General features: G+C 33.6%; 1 protein-coding gene across 3 annotated transcripts in view; it reads right to left on the bottom strand.

The window, feature by feature from the left end:
* VMP1 (vacuole membrane protein 1) overlaps positions 1-24,072 on the bottom strand; it is a 153,638-nt gene that overhangs the window by 78,444 nt on the left and 51,122 nt on the right. For all 3 annotated transcript variants that reach the window (XR_013177670.1, XM_077164986.1, XM_077164987.1), the window contains 2 exons: positions 9,242-9,409; positions 281-412 (listed from right to left, as the gene is read on the bottom strand). Coding sequence is in view for 2 of the 3 variants with exons in the window: in XM_077164986.1 (XP_077021101.1) it covers positions 281-412; positions 9,242-9,409 (300 nt within the window). In the remaining variant the exon portion in view is untranslated. The remainder of the gene's footprint in view (positions 1-280; positions 413-9,241; positions 9,410-24,072) is intronic.

Below are 24,072 nucleotides of genomic sequence, written 5' to 3'. Positions count from 1 at the left end.
ACTTCTTATCCCTTTAACTTTAATGGCAACATGAATTTACTCTGGTTTCTGACAATCTATATTTTAGCTTAGTATGAGATCTCTTACTGGCTCTGCATTTCTCTATTCCAAGATTAACATTAACATTTTTATATTTTAGCTTTTCTGAACATTCCATTCCAAACCATATTTAATTTTGTTTTTACTTTGTTTTCTTCAGAGTAATTCTTGACAATTTCACCTTAATCATACCTCTGTAGAGATAATAAAGTGTTCTATTAGTCTTTTCCATTGTTCTTACTTGTGCAGCCTCTGCATGTTCCAGCATCTCTTCGAATTCCTGATACTCTTCATCATCTGGCTCAGCACCCGAGAGGCGAGCAGCTCTTGCCATGAAATATGGAGGCAGCTCTCCGATGGCAGTACCAATACCCTAGGTGAAAAAGCAAAATACTCAGATGAGGTTCTGTTTTCAAAACAGTAACCCTAAATAAATCAAATCTATACTTTTCTATGTCATCCAAAGCATTCTGAGATGAAATTTCTTGGGGGAGAAAGCATATATATAAAATGAGAAAGACCTGAGGTCTAATGTTGGTTCTGAATACTGACCTATGTGATGCCAGGCAAAATAATATAGATAAAACTCTTAGATAATCCCTGATGAGTTGAAGATAATAAATTAATGTTAGGTCTCTAGTCTCTCAGTTTAGAAATAGTAGTGAATAAATTTAGAAAATATATTAAGTATGTTAGGTTTACATGTATTATATATGTATATGTATAGTACATTATCTTTATAGTAATATCCAATTCTCTTTTCATGGGTAGAATCAACATCTCTACTTGTACTCAGTTATGATTATCTTCTTTTTTTCTTTTCTAACATTTAAATGATCTGTTAATGAGAATTCACCAATATATCTGCTAGATAAATATTTTCAAGGTAATCCTTTTCGCATTTTGGATACCGCTTTAATCCTAATACAACTCCTCTGCAAAGAGTTAAAACTTAAAAAAAAAAAAATGTGGTCAGGAAGCCCCTTGAAAACTCAACATTACGATGGATAAATTTTTACCACAGGAAAAATGTTTATTTCCTCAGGACACTGAGTGACTCATGTTTCAGTCACTTTGTAGACTTTTGTTTTTGAAGAGAACTGTTTTTTGGTGCCCTCAATCAACTTAGGACATAAAGATGAAAACAAAGTTTAATGACACAGGAACTCGGTTTGAACTTAAATGGTTGAAACGCAGGATAATAGTAACGCAACAGGCATATAGTCTTTCAGGAAATCTCAACTTTGAGCCATCAGACATCCTCCTATACCCTGAGTCACAATGAATGAAAAAGGAAAAAGTTTTGATAGTTCTCAGGAGCAACTTCAGGCCTTTCAGTTTGCTCTGCCCCAGGACTACCTTCAACAGCCTTAAAAATAACCCCCAGCAGACATGATCAAATTCAAATATTTTGCAATCAAGTTGTTATTTATTCCAGTGTATGGAGCCAACAATCTTTAAATGTAACTACAATAACCACATGTGAAACAAGAATTTTCAAAAAGAACACGCTTAATCACCAAAAGAATAAGGCTGATTTAGTTAAAGAACACAGAAAAAGGGGAGAGACATACATAGAAGGATATAGGAATAAAACACAAACCATATATTACCAAACAAGAAAAGTTAAAAGTTGGTCAACTTTGGAGAATGCTAGATAACTAACTCAATATGTTAAAAAATGGCAAATAAAGGGAAAGAATCAAATATTTATCCTGCCTTTCCTATACGAACTATATCTCAATGTAACCAAACTATTGATGGAAGTTTCTCTTTATAAAAGTATTTTAGCTTATAACTGAATAAAATACAGTGGAATTGAAACATCACCATTTTATAACTCTGGTGCTAAAATCTCAAAAAGAAAGACAATGAATTTTTACTGTGTCTCATGATAGAAATACTCAAGACTATGAAGTGTATTCTTGATTTCCTTTCCCCCATTCAAAAAAAATCAAGCCTCTAGATGGAACTATCAACATATAGGAAACAGCGAACAGAGGTAAAGACAGAAGTGAGGGAAGGGTATAGACAAAATAGCAATAGCCATGAGTTAATATTAAAGTTCGGTGAGAATATATTGAGTTCATTATATAATTCTATTTCTGCATGTTTAAAATTTTCCATAATAAAAAATAAGGAAAAATAGTTAATTACCAGTTTAGTAAAAACATCAATTATAAAATTAAATATAAGAACTTTTCTTGATACTTCTTAAGTTAAATGTTCAATAGTTCTGAAAGCAACCATATAATTCAAACTCATGACAAGTTTCCTTTAGTAAAAACAGAAGTCTTAAATAGACTGAAATGAAATCCTGAGCTAGACAGACACTGTTACATTTAACTGACCATATTTATTGATATATATCATGCTTTTGAATATAAGCAAACAAGAATGGTGATCAAAAGTCGTCATCCTTTTTATGCAAATAAACAGACTGTAGTCATTGAGGCAGAAAAACACATTATATCCTAGACATAAAAATTTAGCCACTTATCTCAGGTTAGATACTAAGTTCTCATAATTTTGCAATTCTTACAATTTCTAATTCCAGCAAAAGCAAAAAAAAGCCTGTCAGCCTAGATTTAATGAAGGGGAGGGACTTACTGTAAAAGACAAGTGGTATATTGTCAGCCAATAAATCAGAATGCTCTTGTAAAACCATCTATGACATATTAGCTTTTTAGCCTTGAGTCCTAGCTTCTCAAACTGGAGAAGGTGGGCAATATGTAGTAGAATATATGCAAAACCAAGGGATAAACAGAGTATCTTTTTGAAGTGTCAGTTTTATTAAAAGAGTTTTGGATAGAGAAAAAAATCCTGAATTTTTGTAATTTTAATTATGGGAACTCTGTATTTTATGCATCATTTTTCTTTAAACTTACAATTTCTCTAATAAAAAGTGATTATATTAATTCTTTATAAAAGTGCTAGATTGCTTTGCTAATAAAAGAAAGAGAAAACTGGGTTGCAGCTTCCACTGAGGCCAGTTTTTAAATAGTCCCAGAAAATGATATTCTCCATCTGACAGCCATCACATATTCTCTTCTCTTCCTAACCCTCTGACCTCTCAGTTAACTCCTAATTATCCTTAGATCACAACTGAAAACATTGCTTCTTATAGAAATATTCCCTGAATCTCAGACTAGGGCAAATTCTTATACTACACAGTGCATCTTCTCTTCACAGCATTTATCAAAATTGTGCAATCAAACTTATTCCAGTGAATGGAGCCAACACTCTTTAAATGTAACTACATTAACCACATGTAGTGATAAGTGTACTTATATGTATATTTTTGCATGATAATTTGCTTTCCCCACTAGAATGTAAATCCAAATGAAGGTAGAGACTATTCAGCCTGAATACCCAGGATTTATATGCTTAATATGTATTTGCTGAATTAATAAATGAAAAGAAAATTTGGTGAAGCCTCACACAGATTTATATAACCAAAATGTGGAAGTTCTAAAACACAAACTTTAAAATATATCCTATTGCTTCTCAACACAGAATAATCATAGAGCCCTAAAGCTTGACCCTGTCTTTCTCTTATAATTGGAAGAATCATAGATGTAATGATTTTACTGGTTCAGTATATTTACAGTGATAGTGAAGTCTCTAAAGATGTTTTAAGTTGCAAAGTACAGATTAAATAAAATTTTTAAACAATATATGTTTTTTATAAAGCAAAACATTTCCCTGAAAAAAATAAATGAATATAAAAAAATGGTGTGAAATCTATTTTTAAGAATCAAGGCAACCACATATTCTAAATCAGTGTTTCTAAACCATGGTACTATTGACATTCTGGGCCGGATAATTCTTTACAGTTTTGTACATTGTTGGCTGTTTAGCATCATCCCTGGCCTCTACCCATTAGATGGCCACAGCACAGTTCCAGTCATGACAACCAAAAATGATTCCAGAGACTGCTGAAAGGCTTATCGGGGGGCAACACTGCCTCCAGCTGAGAACCAGTGCTCTGAACTGGGCAAACTGGCACTGCCATCATTCATTAAAATCACATTAGCAAAAGAGATTTACCTCTTGACATCTCACTGGGTTCAAGAGGGTGGTAAAATGATAAAGTTCATAAAACACTGTGGAGAAAATTTCTGTCAAGAGTTTTCACATGTTTATTATTTTGGGTTCTCAAAAATATATAACATTAATAGAGGAGAGAAACTGCCTTGATTCTGAGCATGATGCATTTTATCTACTTTGCTAAACATTCAACCCAATTTTTTGAAAAGGACAGACAACTGAACATTTTGCACATTAACAAACACAGGCAAAAAAGCTTTTCCTTTGAGGATAATTTAATATATCTTAAATATTCTGTAGTACATATGAATGAAGTACTGCCCTAAATCAGTGAATTCAGTTTTTCATGGTAAATATACATCTGGACTACAGTTCAAGTGTAGCATCTAAAAGAAACACCTTCATATATGAAACATTTATGTACTACTGAAGCTTTAGTGTTTTTGTCATTAAATTTCATTTTACTAAATTATATATAAAACACATCTTTTTAAATCTAACTTCTAAAATATATTTAATACTTAGTCTGATTTAAAATATTGAAAGTAGATTATTCACCAATAACCGAGGTAGATATTATTGTGCCTATTTTGTGGATAAGAATTTTGAAGTTTATAGAGATTATATATCTTTTGTTAGGTAAACAGTGCAATTGGATTTAAAACTAAGGCTGACTCTAAAATCAAAGTTCTTTTCACTATGTTAAATTATTTCCCCACCAGATCTTCAATAGTTCATTACTTAACTGTATTATAGTTACACTGATCCCCATTGTAACATTATCCATACAGTCTCCCCTCCCCTAGCTTTATTCACTTTGTTTCCATTAGACATTATGGATAACACACAATGTCTCCCCAATTCTTTTTTAGTGTTTTAGAAAGCAAACTAAGACACAATGAAAACACATCATTTTTGAAAAAGAGACCCATGGGAGAAAACTACAAAAACAGAGTCTTCTTTCTCTTTATCATCAAAACAATACAATTGAAAACTCAATCCCTGGAACATATTGAGGCTTAATGTACAATGTTTCGCAGAAACAATGGAAAGAACTCCTGAGAAGATGAGTGCTTATCTGACCACACTGTTTTTTGAGGTCCATTTGTTGAAAACAAAGCTTCAAATATGGATTCACTCATGTTCATAATTCTTTATATTAATTAACATAAAGATTAAAAGAACAGTGAGATATATAGCCAATGAAACAGTAAGTACTGTTTTGTAGTAGCAGACATGAACTCAATAGGTTTATTAACTTAAAGGTGAAGGTGTTTCAGAACCTCCTGCAGGGGCACAGACAAGTCTGGCGGTCATGCTTAGCTAAGCCTATATGCATGCGTTCCTCTAACCTAGAATCTTCTGTACTTCTGTGCACTTCTGAAGTCAATGACTAGACTGTAATGCAGCTAAAAGCAAATACACCAGAAGGTACAGGATGGCCAAAAAGAAAACCATAATTAACTTCTATGAGAGATATGGCATAAAGATCCTGACCTCAAATGTACCTTAATTTTTAAAGAGTCAAACAATCAAGGAGGGAAAATAAGAAATAAAAAGATCCAGTATCTAACAACCTAGGATGTTTCATCACCGAATCTCAAATGGGTAACAGGTGATGTTCCATAGTAAGAACAATTACAATAGTGAGACAGTTACTAATGGTTCATATACCTCAGATGTACTGAGGCAGTTAATGTTGAGAATAATAGGAACAAATTTAAACATAACTTGGCATGTGCCATATTATTTTGCATGATAAAAGACATTTCCAAAGAAGGTAACTTGAAGAACAAACAAACATTTGACAACTCAATCAGTATTTATTGACATTCCTCTACTATGTATAAAGCTTTATGCTGAGTGCTGTGTGGACAATAAATTTAAGGTACAGTCTGTATTTTTTAGAAGCTTAAAATTCATTTGGGGAAGTAAGCCATTACAACAGCCCAGTTAACTAATTTAAAGCATGTATGGAGCCAGGCCAAATGAGCACTACAGACAATACACATGATGAGGGTTTAGAGGCAGCTATCTCTGCCAGCTGGGATGGAAGTTTTCCTTTGCTGGCATAAGATTAATTTGGCCACATAAGTAATTTTTAAAGAACAAAGGTATAATATCACGAAAAACAGAAAACCAAGATCTACATAGGCAGTTCCTTTCTAGCATGTTCCAAGTATCTTCTGTTATTCTAATAATCATTTTTCAATAAAAGACTAATTTGGCCAAATTCATAAAACATATGCAACTAGTACAATGAATTTGTTTCCAGTGTTTATAAAAGAGCAACAGGAAACATAACAATTTTTCCTGCCTTTCATATTCAACAAGTTCACTGCATGGCATTTCCCTTACAATCTTTTAAAACAAAACAAAATCACAAACACTTAAATGTGTTTTAAATCTCTGTCTCTTCTGCGAGCATGGTATTCATATTCATTTTAATTTTAATTTTAAGTAGCTTAAATTAAGTGATCTGTTCCACATTCTTTATTTCCTAAAAGACTACTAGAGAACAAAAGTAACAGGGGCTATCTAACTTAACAAGCATAAATGATGAAGTAAAAAAATAATTCAAATGATAACAGGAAGTCTTTAACAAATAAGGGATACCTAAACTTAGGCATATAACAACAACAACAAAAAGAATGCTTTTGGTAGATTAAAATATATCTATCATTAAACATGATACTGAGAAAAATTACCAAAATAAATTTAAGCAAACCACAGTCAGTATAACTGGTACAACCAAAAGGAAGATCATCATATACAACCATATAGTCTCTTTCTTTTTAAATATTTTTTTTTTTTTTTTTTAGGAAGGAAGGGAAGGAAAGACAGAGAGAAGGAAGGAAGGATGGAAGAAAGGGAAACATCTTTAAACATTTTCTTGTTTTTTTATTGTATTTTGTTTGTTTGTTTGTTTTTTACATGGGCTGGGGCCGGGAATCGAACCGAGGTCCTCCGGCATGGCAGGCAAGCACTTTGCCCGCTGAGCCACCGCGGCCCGCCCCTCTTTTTAAATATTTTTATTGACAAATCTTCACACACACATTCCATAATGGTGTACAACCAATGGCCTACAGTATCATCACACAGTTGCATAATCATCACCATGATCATTTTTTTAGAATATTTGCATCACTTCAGAAAAAGAAATAAAAAGAAAAAAGAAAAAACTTGTATACACTGTATGTACCTCTTCCCCTCCCTCTCACTGACAACTAGTGTTTCCATCTGCCCAATTTATTTTACTCCTTACCCTCCCTATTATTTATTTTTAATCATCTATCCACAGGCTGGATAAAAGGAGCACCAGACACAAAGCTCCCACAATCACACAGCCCCATTGTAAAAGTTATATCTTTATACAATCGCCTTCAAGAATCAAGGTACTGGAACACTGTTCAACAGTTCCAGGTACTTTCCTCCAATATACCATAAACTAAAAAGGGATATCTATATAATGCATAGAAAAAACCTCCAGGATAGACTCTTGACTCTGTTTGAAATTTCTCAGCCACTAAAATTTTATTTTGTCTCATTTCTCTCTTCCCCCTTTTGATCAAGAAGGCTTTCTCAATTCCTAGATGCCAGGTCCCAGATCATCCCAGGATTTCTGTCCCATGTTGCCAGGGCAATTTTTACACTTCTGGGAGTCATGTCCCACATAGAGGGGCACGGTAGTGAATTCACCTGCCAAGTTGGCTTAGAGAGGCCACATCTGAGCAACAAAAGAGGTTCCCTGGGGGTGACTCTTAGGCCCAATTTTAAGTAGGCTTAGCCTATCCTTCGCAGGGATAAGTTTTATAAGGGTAAACCCCAAGATCGAGGGCTTGGCCTATTGATTTGGTTGTCCCCACTGCTTGCAAGAATATCAGAAATTCTCCAAATGGGGAAGTTGAATATTTCCTCCTTTCTCCCCAGACCCCCAGGGGGACTTCGCAAATACTTCTTTATTTAATGCCCAAATTACTCTGGTATATATTGGGGCATCACACTAACCGGGGCAAACTAACAAAATCTCATGCCCTATTAAAGATTCCATGCACTTATGGTGTTCAACTGACCATACAAGTTAAATTAGGAAATGCATTACCCCAAATACAAATTTTGCACCAAGTAAACATTTCTCCCTTTGGTCTCATACAGAAGTTGAAGTTTTAAAATATGGACAATATTATTCTTAGCCCTGTATTTTGCTCTACCTTAGTCCTATCCAGATCAGCTTCCTTCTGATCTTCTTTGAATATCTCTATTCAAAGTCTGATCCCTTTTTCAACCATATAGTCTTTATACCTGCATTAAAGACTGGTTTATCAAGAAATGTTTGAACTGACTTCAGTATTATAACATAAACTCAGGAAATGAAATGAGTCCTCTAAGAATAGAGTATTTCAATCTAGGAGTAAGATGCATAACATATAATCACTTGCTAAGCATTTAGCAAGTATATAAGCACTGGGACAAATTTCACAAAGTAGTACAGTCCCATCATATATTCTTCTTTTTCCTGTTGTTGTCTACTTGACATCATATTTCCATGGTACTTATTATTTCATGCCTTCCTTCTGAATACAATTCACGAACAGGAAACACTCTAAAAGGTTTCTTTAAAGTTGGAATTAAGTAAATGTAAACTTCATGAATCATATACTTGGACAACATTTACTGACTAGGTATATGTTTGGATTCCATTTGAATGCAGAGCAAAGTATTAATATGGTGAGATAAATTTTTTTAATTAATTAAAAAAAATTTTTTTAAAAATATAAAAACAAATGCAAACATTCTTATTTTGTTCTACGTATATAATCAGTAACTCACAATATCATCACATAGTTGCATATTCATCATGATCATTTCTTAGAACATCTGCATCAATTCAGAAAAAGAAATACAAAGACAACAGAAAAAAACTCATACATACCATACCCCTTAACCCTCTCTTTCATTGATCACTAGCATTTCAATCTAAATTTATTTTAACATTTGTTCCCCCTATTTGCTTTTATTATGTTTTCCTCCTCTGTTGATAAGGTAGATAAAAGGAGCATCAGACACAAGGTTTTCACAATCACACAGTCACATTGTGAAAGCTCTATCATTATACATTAATTTTTGACAAATACAAATATGCACATCTTACCCACATGCAGGCCTCAATCCTAACTTTTGAGATGATGCTCCACAAAGAAATGGTTCCTTCAGTGGCCACTTCATCTGGACAAATAATCTGATCAGGATAAGGTGGTTCAGGGAAATTCACTGAATTGCATTCATAAGCAGCTAATGTAACTGAAGCTATATGTGGACCCTACAAAACAAATAAAAGAAAACTCTGATAAGAAATATGAATGAACATAAAGGAATTATCAAGACACATATTATTTTAATAGTACTTAATCATGACATATTACAAGAAAAATCTTAGCTTTCCAAAACCAAGAATCTGCCTAAATAAATATTGAGGATACAGTTAATAATTAAGAAAAATAGCTTTTGCCAGAATTTCTCACCAGCTTGATTAAAAATATATCAGATTTATTGAGGTATAATATACATATAGTAAGAGTCACTTTTTTTAGGTTACTGTTCAATGAGTTTTGACAAATATATTCAGCTGTGTAACCTTAAGCAATCAAAAATAGAATGTTTCCACCACCCCAAAAAGTTTCCTTGTGCCCTTTTCAAATCCCCTCCTTCCCATCCTTCCACAATCCATGGCCCCTGACAACCAATGATTCCATTTCTGGCTTGATTTTGATTTTGATTTTTTTTTTTAAATTAGAGATATTGTAGGTTTATAGAAAAATCATGCATAAAATACAGAGTTCCTCATACCACCTTATTATTAACAGCACCTTGCATTACTGGGGTACATTTGTTAGAAGCAATGAAAGAACATTTTTATAATTGTACCATTAACTATAGTCCATTTATATCTCATTTATGAGAATGTTATTCCCTGTGGCTTCAAGCAACTTTCTGTGCCCTTATTCTTTTAAACACAATTTGAGAATAAGTCACTCTTTTTCCTTACTTAAAAACAGCTGGTGATGAGATTCAGAGTTAAAGTTCTGAAGCTATGAAAGTCAGCATTACCTCATACAGCAACTATTTAAAAAGGTGAAAAAGTGATTAGACTTCAACTAGAGATATGAATGAAGCTGATCTGGATTGGAACTAAGGTAAATCAGATACAGGGTAAAGGATGATATGGTCTATATTTTAAAATTTTATCTTCTCTGTGAGACCAAGGGAAAAGATATTTATTTGGTGCAAAATTTATATTTTTGGTAGCACACTATTAATTTAATTTGTATGGTCAGTTTATCAAACACCATAATTACATGGAATCTTGGATAGGGTATGAGATCTTGCTGGTTTGTATAGGTTAGTGTGATACTCCGATACATCCCAGAGTAATTTGGGCAAAGAACAAAAAAGTATTTGCAAAGTCTCCTTGAGGAACTGAAGAGAAAGAAGGAAATACTAAACTTGCCCACCTGGGGAATTCCTGATATTCTCGCAAGCACTGGGGACAACTAATTTAATAGGCAAGCCCTTAAAGTTGGGGCTCGCTCCTATGAAACTTTTTCCTGCAAAGGAGAAGCTAAGCCTACTCACAATTATGCCTAAGAGTCACCCCCAGAGAACCTCTTTTGTTGCTGAGATGTGGCCTCTCTCTCTAAGCCAATTTGGCAACAGAACTCACTGCCCACGTCCTTACATGGGCCATGACTCCTGGGGTTGAGCTGGGACCCAGGGAATGAAAAAGCCTTCTTGACCAAAAGGGAGAAGAGAGAAACGAGACAAAATAAAGCTTCTGTAGCTGAGAGATTTCAAATAGAGTCAAGAGGTTATCCTGGAGGTTTATATTATTATTTTTTTTGCCTGGGCAGGCACCAGGAATCGAACCTGGATCTCCAGAATGGCAGGCGAGAACTCTGCCTGCTGAGCCATGTGGCCCGCCCTGGAGGTTATTCTTATGTGTTATATAGATATGCCTTTTTAGTTTTTAGTGTATTAGAAGAGCTAGAAGGAAATATCTGAAACTGTTTAACTGTTTTCCAGTAGCCCTGACTCTTGAAGATGACTGCATAACTATATAGTTTTTACAGTTTGACCATGTGATTGTGAAAACCTTGTGGCTGATATGCCCTTTCTCCAGAGTACAGACAGATGAGCTAAAAAAACAAGGACAAAAAAAAATAATAATGGGGGTGTGGGAATAAGGGGCAAAAAAATTGGGTAGAGTGCAATACTAGTGGTCAATGAGAGGGAGGAGTAAGGAGTATGGGATGTATGGGGTTTTTTTTTTTTCTGGAATGATGCAAATGTTCTAAAAATGATCATGGCGATGAATACACAACTATGTGATGATATCATGAGTCACTGATTGTATGCTTTGGATAGACTATATGTTACAAGAAGATATCTCAATAAAAATATTGATACAAAACAAAACAAAAAAACACACACCTCATATAGTTAACCACTCACTCACCTTTTTCAATGAGGTCCTAAAGCAAAAAACTGCGGAACCAGTATTAAGGAGATTTTTCTTTTAAAGCACCTTTTCCTAGGGAAATGTTTATGCTGCTTTATACCTTTATTTTGAAATATCACAAATTAACAACAATCATATAAACTGAAACGAACTGATATTTACATATGTGATAAATGATTAAACACAGTGATTCCCAAATGCACATATGTGCAAGGGTGAGGTGTGTGCATAAGAATCACCTAGGAAGCTTGTTAAAAATATAAATTCCTAGGTCCCCTTTCCAGAAATTGATTCAATACATAGGGCTGTAAACCAATATATTTTAAACAAGCTCTTTCAGAGATTCTAGTAAAATAGCTAGGTTTTGGAGACACCAAAATAACAGTAAATTAAGAACCAGAAAACTAAGAAAATAAGTGACTTTAGACAAATCACTTATCCTTTCTGTGCTTTGGTTTACTGTATGGCAAGATAAAGGGTTTAGACTTATCTTTAAGGACTAAGTTCGTAGCATAGTAGCTAAAAGCATCCTTTCTAGAGCCAGATTGTCTGGCTCAGGTTCTGGCCTCTGCTACTTACCTTCTAAATCTTGACTTCTTTATCTATACACTGGCAAAAATAAAATACTTACAGCACCTAGGTCCTGGGGTTGTTGTGGATATTAAATTAGCCAATTCATATAAAGTACTCAGGTTAAAGCAATGGCATAAAGTAAGAACTCATAAGGTATTAACTATTAACTGTTATGAAGAAAAATAGTGTTATTTGTGGAATATAAAAGATACACACACACACATATGAAACAAAAAACCTCCAATGGAAGATTCTATTACTAACCATATTGAGTAAATATTTCTGACTTTGGAAGCTTCTATTAAAGATTTTTCCAATGAGTTTTCATGAGTCAGTTTCTAAGAAACATAAACAATCTTTGTATATGAGAGATTCTTTTAGATTAATAAAAGAATTTGAAGTTCAAAGACAAAGTATTAAAGATACAGTGATGAAAATAAAACCTTACAGAACTCTTTTAAAGAATCTGTTATTAAGACACAAGGCAATCAGTATACACGATTTTTCATTTCATGTTATATGAAAAAGATGCATAAATCTAAGCTGTATTTCTCCCCTAAGTATAATAAGCATTTTATGCTAAAATAAAATCTAAAACACTGAAATTCTACACTTGGTACTGAATCAATTAATTATTACTTTCTGAACCAGAGTATCTATGTAAATTTTTAGTCTTTCTTCCTTTTTTTTCTTGGATTTTAATATCTGGAAATCCATAAATATTGATATTTAAGTTAAAAAATTTATACAAGGTTAAAGGAAAAGAATACTTACAGGTAATCATGCTTTTTTTTAAGTTATAAAACTTTAATTATGAAATCTACAAGTGTGTCTTTGAATAGTCTGCGCATAAAAGATTTCATAGTTAAAAAAAGATTATTTTTGATTTTATAGAAAAAAGATATGAGTTTGTAGTAGGATAACAGATTAATTAATAAAAACTTTCTCACCATATAGTTGTAGCTATTAGATACAATTTAAAAATATAACTAACTTCCACCCTTACTGTAATTAATCACAAAAGAGAAATGTGATGCCAATGAACAGTAAATAAAAAAGAAGAAATTCAAGAGTTTACCCCTGCTGGCCTGACACAACTGTCCTCTGTAGGCTACAGGCATATTCTGCAGCTGACCTGCAGTAAAACCGTCTTGGTGAATGAGATTTCTGGGATGTATCAGAAGAAAAAAGGTATTTTTTCCATTCCACAAAGCCAGAAAAAAATGTATGTCCCAACAGATTAAACACAATATCCAACAAAATAAACTTTTTGATAGTTTAACTTTATATGATTCTAAAAAGGGAAATTTTCAGCACTCTGATTTGAGGATTTTTTCCCTAAGGAAAGAAATTCATGCAGCTAAACTATACATTTTCTACAACCACACTAATAAGTCATCATTATTTAGCCTTGGAGGCTGACGTGGAGGTTCCTAGACAAAACGAACACTAATAACTCAGCTTCTTGTCCTTTGTTCTTTCTCAAGAGCTTGTTTAGCTTATCCCTTTAAACTTTGGTAAGTGATAGGAAATACTTCACAAGTTCTTTACAACGTTATGGCTTAAGAGTTCAAAACATAACCCATATCACTGAAATAAATATGTTTATCTGAAAAAACCAAACATAAAAAACTAAAAAAAAATTTTAATTAAACCCAACTTAAAAAGTTACACATATTTATACTACCTTTTAAGTATATTTTCTAAAAAGAACAAGTCTTATTATGATGTACTAAATAAGAGACAATCACATTTTAACCACTAAACTAAGAAACAAAGGAGTAAACACAAGCAGCTATAATAAAAACATAACCGGAAATAACTACCACAAATTGGTCTTTGCTTAAATCAGAAATATAGAAGTGGCATGTCCTGAGTAGCAGGTTCCAGCTCTCACTGGAGCATGCGGGTATAGATAAGCATGGTCTAAGTGTCTAGGCCTGTTGCTGAGTGTTACCCTCCTCATATCAAGATGAAGCACCTGGTACCAGACTTTCACCCCTATACAACAAACAACTAGAAAACTGACCAAAATATATGAAACAATTATTTGCAGGCATTGTACCACAGGCAACACAGGACCTTTGCTTTCTGAGAGAAAGGATAGAAATTAGGAAACCCTATGACAACACTGTCTTTGGCCTATACACAAATTCTAGTCTATGATGCAGGGAAGGAAATCCAAGCAGAGCATGATGATCGTGCTATATTGAAAAGGAAATCTGAAATTCAGGGAGACTGAGGCAGCTGGAATTTGTGGGGCAGAAAATTAAAGAGAGAGCTACACAGAGAAAGAACTCCAGAAATCTGCATAGGGGTCATCTTGAGACTTTGGCACAAAAGGCTGTATACTTCATGCTAGGTGGATGAGTAAAGTACAATAATAAGTGGGAAAAGAACAATCACTGGAGAGTTGCAAAGTGAATAATTTCCAGAGTTCACTCAGGGCTAGGAAATATTCAAGCATCAATCAGCCAGACTGCAGAGACTCAGAATTAAGAAGAGACCCCAAAAAGATCATGCCTTAGTACTTGGATTAAATTACACCCAGAATAAGAGCAATCTTTTAACAAGATTGAAAAAAAAGGTTTAAAAGGACCAAACTGATTCATAGGTAACTTAACTGCCTACCAAAACAATCAAACAAATAAGCAACCATTGTGATGTGCTTTGAATTTATTGCTTTTTGTACATGTTATTTTTCACAAAAAAAAAAGAAAAAAAGGAGGAGGAGTATAACAGAGAACACAGGATTTAACAAATGAATACGACCACTGAATCATTATATTGATATTTCTTTTGGTCTCCAGTGTCTTGGGGCAGCTAGAAGAAAAAATGAAAAATCATGGAACTGTAACCCATACCAAACTTTAAAATCGGTTATACAACTACTTGTTAAAATGTACTTGGAAATTCACTGCTTTTTTGTACATATGTTACATTTCACAATAAAAAACCATTAAAAAAAGAAACAAAAAATACCAACCCACAAACAGAAACAAAAACAATGCTCCATAAAGGAAGAAAAAATCTACATATTCAACAATCTATCATTTACAATGTCCAGCAACCAATAAAAAATTACTAGGCATGCAAAAAAGAAAAATATGATGTATAACCAAAAGAAAACTTGGGTGATTGTAACAGACACCAAAATAACAGATAATGGAATCAGCAGACAAGGAAATTAAAATAGTGATTACAAATATGCTCAAGAATTTAAAGTAGGGAGGGGTTAACACTTTCAGTTGAGAGGCCAAATCTGACCCACCACCTGTTTTTATAAATAAAGTTTTAAAAGTATACCACTGTCTATTCATTTACATATTGGTTCTAGCTGCTTTTTTGCTACAATGGCAGAATTGAGTAGTTGCTACAGAGATTGTAAGGTTGACAAAGCCTAAAATATTTACTGTTTGGCCCTTAACAGAAAAAGTTTGCTGATCCTTGATTTAAAAGAAAACATAAACACAATGAGGAAAGAAATAGAAACTATAAAAAAGAACCAAATGGAACTGCTGAGTAAAAAATGGAATATTTGCATAGGAAAATATACTGGATAAATTATCAGCAGATTAGACACTGCAGAAGAAAAGCCCAGAGAACTTCAAAACAGGGAAATAGAAAGTATCCAAACTAGAACGCACTGTGAGAAAAGAAAGAAACCTCAGTGACCTGTGGGACAATATCAAATTAGGTTAACATACATGTCATTAAAATCCCAGTAGAAGAGATATTGTGGTTAATAATGTATGTAGAAGGAAACAGCACAAAGGGTGAGAGGGAGGAAATGGAAGTATAATATTGTAAGGTTCTTATATTATTATTATTTTAAAATGCAACTATATTGAGATATATTCACACACCATAATACCATCTGAACTATACAATCAATGGCTCACAGTATCAACATATTGTTGTGCATTCATCACTGTGATCAACTTTAGAACACTTCTACAACTCTGGAAAAATAAATTTAAAAAATCCCAAAATATCCCTTACCCTTCATTCCCCCTGTTACTGACCAATAGTACTGGTGTGGTAAATTTGTTACTGTCAGTGAAAGAATATTAAGATATTACTGTTAACTATACTTCACAGTTTGCCTTGTCCAGTAATAGGTACATTTTTTCCCCATATACCCCTCTATTGTTAACTCCTTGTAATGGTTCATTTGTTCTAGTTCATGGAAGAATTTTTTTTATTGTCTTACATTATTTTTGACAGGTATACATTGCAAACCCCAGAGTATATTGCAAACCCTAGAACCACCACCACCAAAAAAAGAGAGAGATTATTAATAAGCCAATAAATGAAATGAAATAGTAAGTTCAGTGCAAAAGAAGGCAGTAAAAGAGGAAAAAGAAATAAAAAAGAAATGGGACAAATAGTGTAATGGTAGACTTAAAGCCGATTACATTAATTATATTATATGTAAATATTCTAAATAAATAAATGATTTTCAAACTGGATAAAAGAGCAGACCTCAGGATATGCTGTCTATAAGAAATCCACTTTAAATATGAAGGCCAAGATAATTAAAATTAAAGACTGGAAAAAGACAAATCATTTAAACAATAATAATAAGAAAGATGAAGTGGCTATAATAATATCACACAAAGCAGACTTTAAGACAGGGAATATTACCAGAGATGCACAGGGATAGTTCATAATCATAAAAGTGCTAATTCTCAGGAAGACAGAACAATCTTAAATGTGTATATGCCAAATAATAGACTCAAAATACATAAAGCAAAAATTGAGAGAAATGAATGTAGAAATACACAAATCCATAATCACAGCTGGAAATTTGAACATCCCTGCCTCATTAACTGACAGATTTAAAAGTATGTTCCATGTGGTAAGGTGAAGATCAATACAGGGAGCCCTTCTTAAGGAAAATTGGTATATGAAGGTACTCAAAGGTTAATGTGCCTAATTGAGGATAGTATCCTTTGATTTTTGTGGTGATAATCAAAAGGAAGCTGAAGAGCTGTATATAGCATAGATTGTTCATTCCTAGCACAAGAGGCCCAATCAATTCCCTAGTTAGCTACCAAGTCAGAAATAACACTCACGAACTATACACAAAGCCCTCAAGAGGTTCCTATTACTGCCAATGAAAGTTCCCTTTAAAGATAAGGAGGCTTAAAGTTTATAATACAATTGTGATGAAATGTTATATCCTCAGCAAAGTGACAGGTTCTAAGGTGCTTGTAATTCAAGGGGAAAAAGTCAACCTAACAACTTAGCTCACCTATTTGTGATATATTGGACATCTGGTTTTGCGTCTGTTCAAAGCCCCATATATCTAACTGATATTACACTATATTTTCCAAAGTTTTGATAATGGGATAATTTTGCTTTGTCCAGGATAAAAGTATAGTGCTTGGACAAGCAAGTGCATGTCAATGTGAGAGCAAAACCATAGGTAGTTCATGGAGGAAGATTTCTAATAAGAACAGATATACATATTGGTCTATGGAAAATATATTTTAACTTTTAAAAACTTTTTAGTTAAATATAAAAGGTTAAATTTCCACAATTTATATTCTTTCCTGAGCAATGTACAAAAGAAATTGTTTTAGTGATTGAAGAAAAAATTAACTCAGACAATTGTAAGGGATTAATTTTTACTCTAGCTTCAGGAGTATATTCTACTAATTTTGTCTAGTTATGAAAAATTTAGAATTAAAAAAATTGTCCTAAAGAGGAAAAAAACTATCATTGCTGAAATGATATGAAACAAAAATATCTTAATGTGGTAGTGAAGTTTTAATCAGTGCCCTGACAATAATGTAGCACCTATTTAAGTCCAGAGAAAGAAGTCCTGGTATCACAATACAAGGTAGAGAAGAGAGAGAATATTTACACTGTCCTTGCTGAAAAAAAATTGCATTAGTAACATGATAACCAGTTATGTGAACAGCTGCTTCATTTTAAACAACTAAACCACTTTCCGGTTTTGAACTTTTCCAGTTCTTCAATTTATTCTAGAGCAGCTGATTATTTACTATAATTGCACATCTCCACATATTTTGTAGCATTCAAGGGACTGAAACAGCTAGAATCAAAGTTTATCATGAAATGCAGTATAAAATCCATGAGACTAGACAGAGGTTGGGATATTGTTGGGTTTATTTTAAGGCCCCTTCTTCCAGGGATATCTTTTAAATGTTAAAAACCTAAAATGATTACATTAGCTAATTATGAGCCAAATTTAGCCAAGCTCTTTATCAAGCAAGAAGAAAGTGCAATGTGTGTTGTGTATTTGTAAAGAAGATGGACAGACATCCCTCCATGATAGGTGGCTCCTTGGGAATTGCTAAAACATTCCTGAAGACTGGAGTTGTTTGTACAACATCTGTAATGTCAATTCATAGGTTAATCCATCATCTATATACAGTGAGATCCCAAAGGCAAAATTTCCAAGGAGGTTTGTCTGGAAAATTTAGGGCAAAGGTAATAAAATCAAGAATACTGGGCTGATTCACTGGGAAAACATTTGTTTGCAACACTCCTTCAGTGAGGAACAAAAGGAGTCAGTGGTTAGTCTGGAATGTGATTCATTAGGAATATCTGGGTGATAAATAACTGAAAGGAGATGACAAATGGCTGTCTGTATGGCTTACAAAACCTTTGTTTCCCTTTAGTGCAACTTTTGCAAAAACAAGAACTCTACTCCTTAAATTCTTTTAATCATTGCTTTTCTACTCAGAGTCAGAAAAAAACATCTAAAGCTATGGTCTTCAGCAAATAATTCTAGAAGGCTAGAGAGTAAAAGCTATTGATTCCAAATGGGCACTGAGAAATTTAACGGGTGATTATACCCTTTTTGTGAAGAAGGTCCCAAACTTACAAATTAAGACTCCGGTCCCTCTCTATAAAATGCAGTATAATATGCCCAACAGCAGTAACCTAGGCATTAGTAAATGTGGGTTTCAATTTTTTCAATCTATCAATAGTTTATTAGGAAACTAGATTTAACCTCTGTCTCACTTGACCAAAATAAAACCTAACAATAAATAGTACCTGCCTTACCTAGATCAGAGGGCAAGAATATGTATGAGAATATACAGTAAAAAGTGTTGTGTTAAGTATGAAAATGCTAACCCAAACAAGGATAAACCCTATAGTATTAGCTCATATTCCAAATAAGGTACTGTCTTTGAAGCAATTTTATTACATTGAACTAGTTCAAAGAAAAGTCGAGTTTTACTTTTCTCCTCTAAATCTAAGAAACATTTGATCAGACATTTCAGCTAAATTGATTTTTTTTTTTTAGCTTTCATTTAAAGCTATTAATAAATAGCGACAAGGGTGGGAGGTTATCCAGTCTGTGCAGAACCATGCAGAACCATGCTGCTTGGCTAATTTCCAGACTGATGTTCTAGAGACCTTGATTTCTTCTGATGTGGTGATACTTTTTTTTTAATTAAAAAAAATTTAACAAACGAACTAAAACATTAACATATATAATCAGTAATTCACAACATCATCACTTAGTTGCTCAGCCATCATTTCTTAGAACATTTGCATCAACTCAGAAAAAGAAATAAAACAAAAACAGAAAAAAAAAGGTTATACATACCATACCCCTTACCCCTCGCTTTCATTGATCACTAGCATTTCAAACGAAATTTATTTTAACATTTGTTCCCCCTATTATTTATTTTTATTCCATATGTTCTACTCGTCTATTGACAAGGTAGATAAAAGGAGCATGAGACACAAGGTTTTCACAATCACACAGGCACATTGTGAAAGTTATACCATTATTCAATCATCCTCAAGAAACATGGCTACTGGAACACAGCTCTATATTTTCAGGCAGTTCCCTCCAGCCTCTTCATTACTTGAATAACAAGGTGATATCTACTTAATGCGTAAGAATAACCTCCAGGATAACCTCTAGGCTCTGGTTGGAATCTCTCAGCCATTGACACTTTGTCTCATTTCACTCTTCCCCCTTTTGGTCCAGAAGGTTTTCTCAATCCCTTGATGCTGAGTCTCAGCTCATTCTAGTGATGTGGTGATACTTTTAAGAGTTAATACATGAATCATTCCTCAGGAAAAGACAAGGAGAAAAGCTGATCATGCCCTCACCAAACAAAAAGCAACAGACATTTTCTAAGAAGGGCCTACTGGTATTTCTGTAAGAGCCCTGAGTTATGGCCTGCTTACAGCCAGTTATGATACCTACAAAGAGTAATTTTTGGTCACACCAGAACCTTACTTTTGGCAATTCCTTCCCTGTCTTACAAAGGGATAGATAGGTAAGAATAATCAGAAGTCTAAATGAAAAGATAATGAAAAAGTCAGTTAACAATTTTTTAAAAAGAATTTTTCCATCCCATGGCAATTACATCAATATATTACAATTGATGTAATAAACAATTACATCAATATTTCTCTTACTGAAACTGTATCACTATTTCATTTCATACTCCATATTCATGCAGTTTTCCAAACAACATTTACATTAGGCAATAAATAGTTAAATCAAAAAGTATCAGAAATGTTTATACCTAAGCAAAAAACTGTGTAACACTACAAAACACTTGTTCATTAAAGGAAGGGTGAAACATACAGAAATATATAATATTAGATAGTAACTAATACATAAGATTTTTTTAATGTACAACTTTTACAACACATATTAGTGATGTAATAATGCCAACATTTAAAGCACATGCAGGCCTCTGAGTTTTACATAGGGCCAAATATCTCAAGACAAACTTTCTTGTAAAGAGCCAAGTATTTTTTCTATTAAATTGGTCTTATTAAACAAATGACTCATAAATATCATTCAGAGGAAATCTTTAATGTTACAATTTTTCTTCTAAATAATTCTCTGTCCCCAATTGCTTCTAGAAAGCCAATAAATGAGGGCAACTTCTAGACAGGAAAACTCTAACGTTTAAAACATGTGAAAATCACTCACATTTTAATTTCCTCACATGAGGAAATCCATTGGTTAAAATATAACATGGAGAAAAGTTGTTTATAAAATATACTGACTTCTATTTATAGGTAAATATTTAGGTGCTTTAAAAATATAAAATGGTTGTTAGTTTTTCTTCTCTTTAGAGTTCTTTGTCTAGGAGCTGAGCTTATTTGAAAGGGAAACAGTATAGGGCTTTGTTAAGCCTTTTTCCAGGAAATTGCTCCACCTAGTGTTACAAAACATTGTAAGATACTGTAAATTCTAAACTTGTAACATGAAGACTCCTAATGTAGATGAATATAAACATCATGTCTGAGATAAATTTCTCATTATCAAATACCAAAGTTCCTGGTTTTGTTAACTGGCTGTTTACAGAATTATGAATCATATTTTTCTAGTAATGGGAAAAATTGTAAAATGGCTACTGAAATAATCCTATCACTTTTCACAATTGTTTACATAATATCTAAACTTAAGCAATACGCTATTTTCTTAAAGAACAGCAATACTGTAAAAACAAGTATTTACTTAACTGCAAATATCAATTATTAGAATATGAAATTAGAACCAAACCTTACTCTCCTTAGGCTGCTCATTTAGAAAAAAATCTTCTTCATGAAAAGTTGTTTCTTTTGCTCAATGGTTTTCCTCACCACTCAAATATATGCACAACTATACTCTCTTCCAAAGTATCACGTTAAGCCTACTATTTGATGACCAGGAGAAGAAAAGTGATAATCCTTATTTGCGAATGGAGGAATCAAATGCACAAAGTTCTTAGAAATGTTAAAGTTCTTAGAAGGCAGCTAGTTAATAAAGGCTCTCAGGCTCAATGCTTCTTCTAATGTGCTACTACTGTCAACAAATGAGCTGGAGCAAGGGTTGGTAAACTACAGCCTACAGACCAAATTCAGCCAGTCTGCCATTTGTTTTTTGTTTGTTCATTTTTTAATAGAGTTTTACTGGAACACAGACACACTCCTTTACATATCGTCTATGGCTGCTTTCGTGTTACAACAAGAGCTGAATGGTTGCAACAGAAACCAAATGGCCCACAAAGCCTACTGCTTATAAAACTTTATAAACTTCATAGAAAAAGTTTGAAACTTTATAGAAAAAATCTGCTGACTCCTGGGATCTCTAGTCCTGAGCTTGATCATTATTAAGATAGAAATCTGCACTCATCCAAACAGGTTGCACAGAGATACACAGATGTATTTCTTTTGTGTTAACATTAACTTAGTGCTTTTACTCTAGGTATCATGTCTAGATATACTGGATCTTCTAAAAGAAAACTTGCTGCATACTTGCTAAGAAAGATAAATCTTCAAATACATATCTGAGAATTAATATCCAAGATAAGAAGAGTGCTTAGAAGGTGCTATCACAGAAAAATCTGCCAGCCCATGGACGTTTGTAAACATGTAATCTATCTACAGTAAGCATAAGTAAAGGCAAAGAAATGAAATCAGTAACTTGCACTACTTGTCAGGGAAAATTTGCCAATGAAAGGTAACAAACAAAAAGATGCCTGTATAAGAAATAAAAAAGGAAGAAAAGAAGTTTACAAGTGATATTTAAAATTTGCAATTTAATAGGTCATTTCCTAGCACAAAATATAACATATTTTGCTATAAACCATAGATGATGAACACATTGGTTTACATAAAAGAAAACAAAAAACACATTCTAAATCATTCACAGTGTTCATTGTTCATAAAAATTTAAGTAACTTGAAAGCAAACAGCATATTGCAGGGAAATACAGTTTACTGGGGAAATAAAGAGGGTGAATTGATGCTCAGTACAAAATCATTACTCTCTGTAAAAACAAAAAGCTATGCAGTCAATTCTTACTATTCGGGGAGTCAATATCTGGCAATTTAATTAACAGCTAAAATTTATTTGTAACTCCCAAAATTAACATTCGTGGTGTTTTTGTGGTCATTTATGGATATGCACAGTGAAACATATATTTGAGTTGCCCAGCCTGGACACATTTCCCAGCAAAGGTCAAACAAGGTATCACTGTGAGTTCTTGTAATCGAGAATTTAGGATTTGAGGGGTGTTTATGCTTACCAAATCATTACATAGATATTCCTTTTTTACATTCTGCTATATTAGACAGAGGGAAATACCTGAAATCTCTGAACTATAAGCTAGATGCTTTGAGGATGATTATTTTATTTTTTGTTCTATTTTTCTCACGATATTTCTATGGCCTTTATCTTGTGCCCTCATAAAAGGGCCCAACTTGTAAAAGCCTTGTAACTGACTGTCACGGTCAGGTTCATGTGTGAACTTGGCCAAGTGGTGGTACCTGTTAGGTTGGGTAAGTGCTGGCCTGTCTGTTGTAATCAGGACATTTCATAGTATTAACTCATGATCACGTCAGCGGCATCCATAGCTGACTCCATTTGTAATCAGCCAAGGGGGGTGTCTTCTGCAATGACTGATACTTAATCTAATCACTGGGAGCCTTTTAAAGAGGATTCAGAAGAGGCAGGCTCATCCTTCCTGCTTTGGCCAGCGAGCCTCTCCTGTGGAGTTTGTCCAGACCCTTCATCAGAATCGTCTGCTTCACAGCCTGCCCTGCAGATTCTGGATTCTGCGTTCCCACAGTTATGTGAGACACTTTTATGAATTTTATATTTGCGAGGGTTTCCTGTTGATTCTGTTTCTCTAGAGAGCCCTAACTAATTCAACTTGGTACCAGGAGTGGTTCTTAAGAAACAGAATCTTAAAAATGGGTTTTTATGAATGGTTTTCTACTCTGACTGGACTCAAAAGCACTAAGGACTCTGATTCCCAATATCAGAATGACACTCCCAATCTAGGGAGTGAGTTGGCAAATAGAGATGCAGTTTGGAGCCTTTGGCAGGCACCTATCGGAGAATCTCAATGCAGACCCTTAGGATTTTGGAGCAAAGCCTTACCATCTGCTGCA

The sequence above is a fragment of the Tamandua tetradactyla genome, chromosome 6 (assembly GCF_023851605.1).
Source record: "Tamandua tetradactyla isolate mTamTet1 chromosome 6, mTamTet1.pri, whole genome shotgun sequence".
Lineage (NCBI taxonomy): Eukaryota > Metazoa > Chordata > Mammalia > Pilosa > Myrmecophagidae > Tamandua > Tamandua tetradactyla.
The sequence above is the reverse complement of the archived record's forward strand: the minus strand, read 5'-3'. Positions and strand labels throughout refer to the sequence as shown.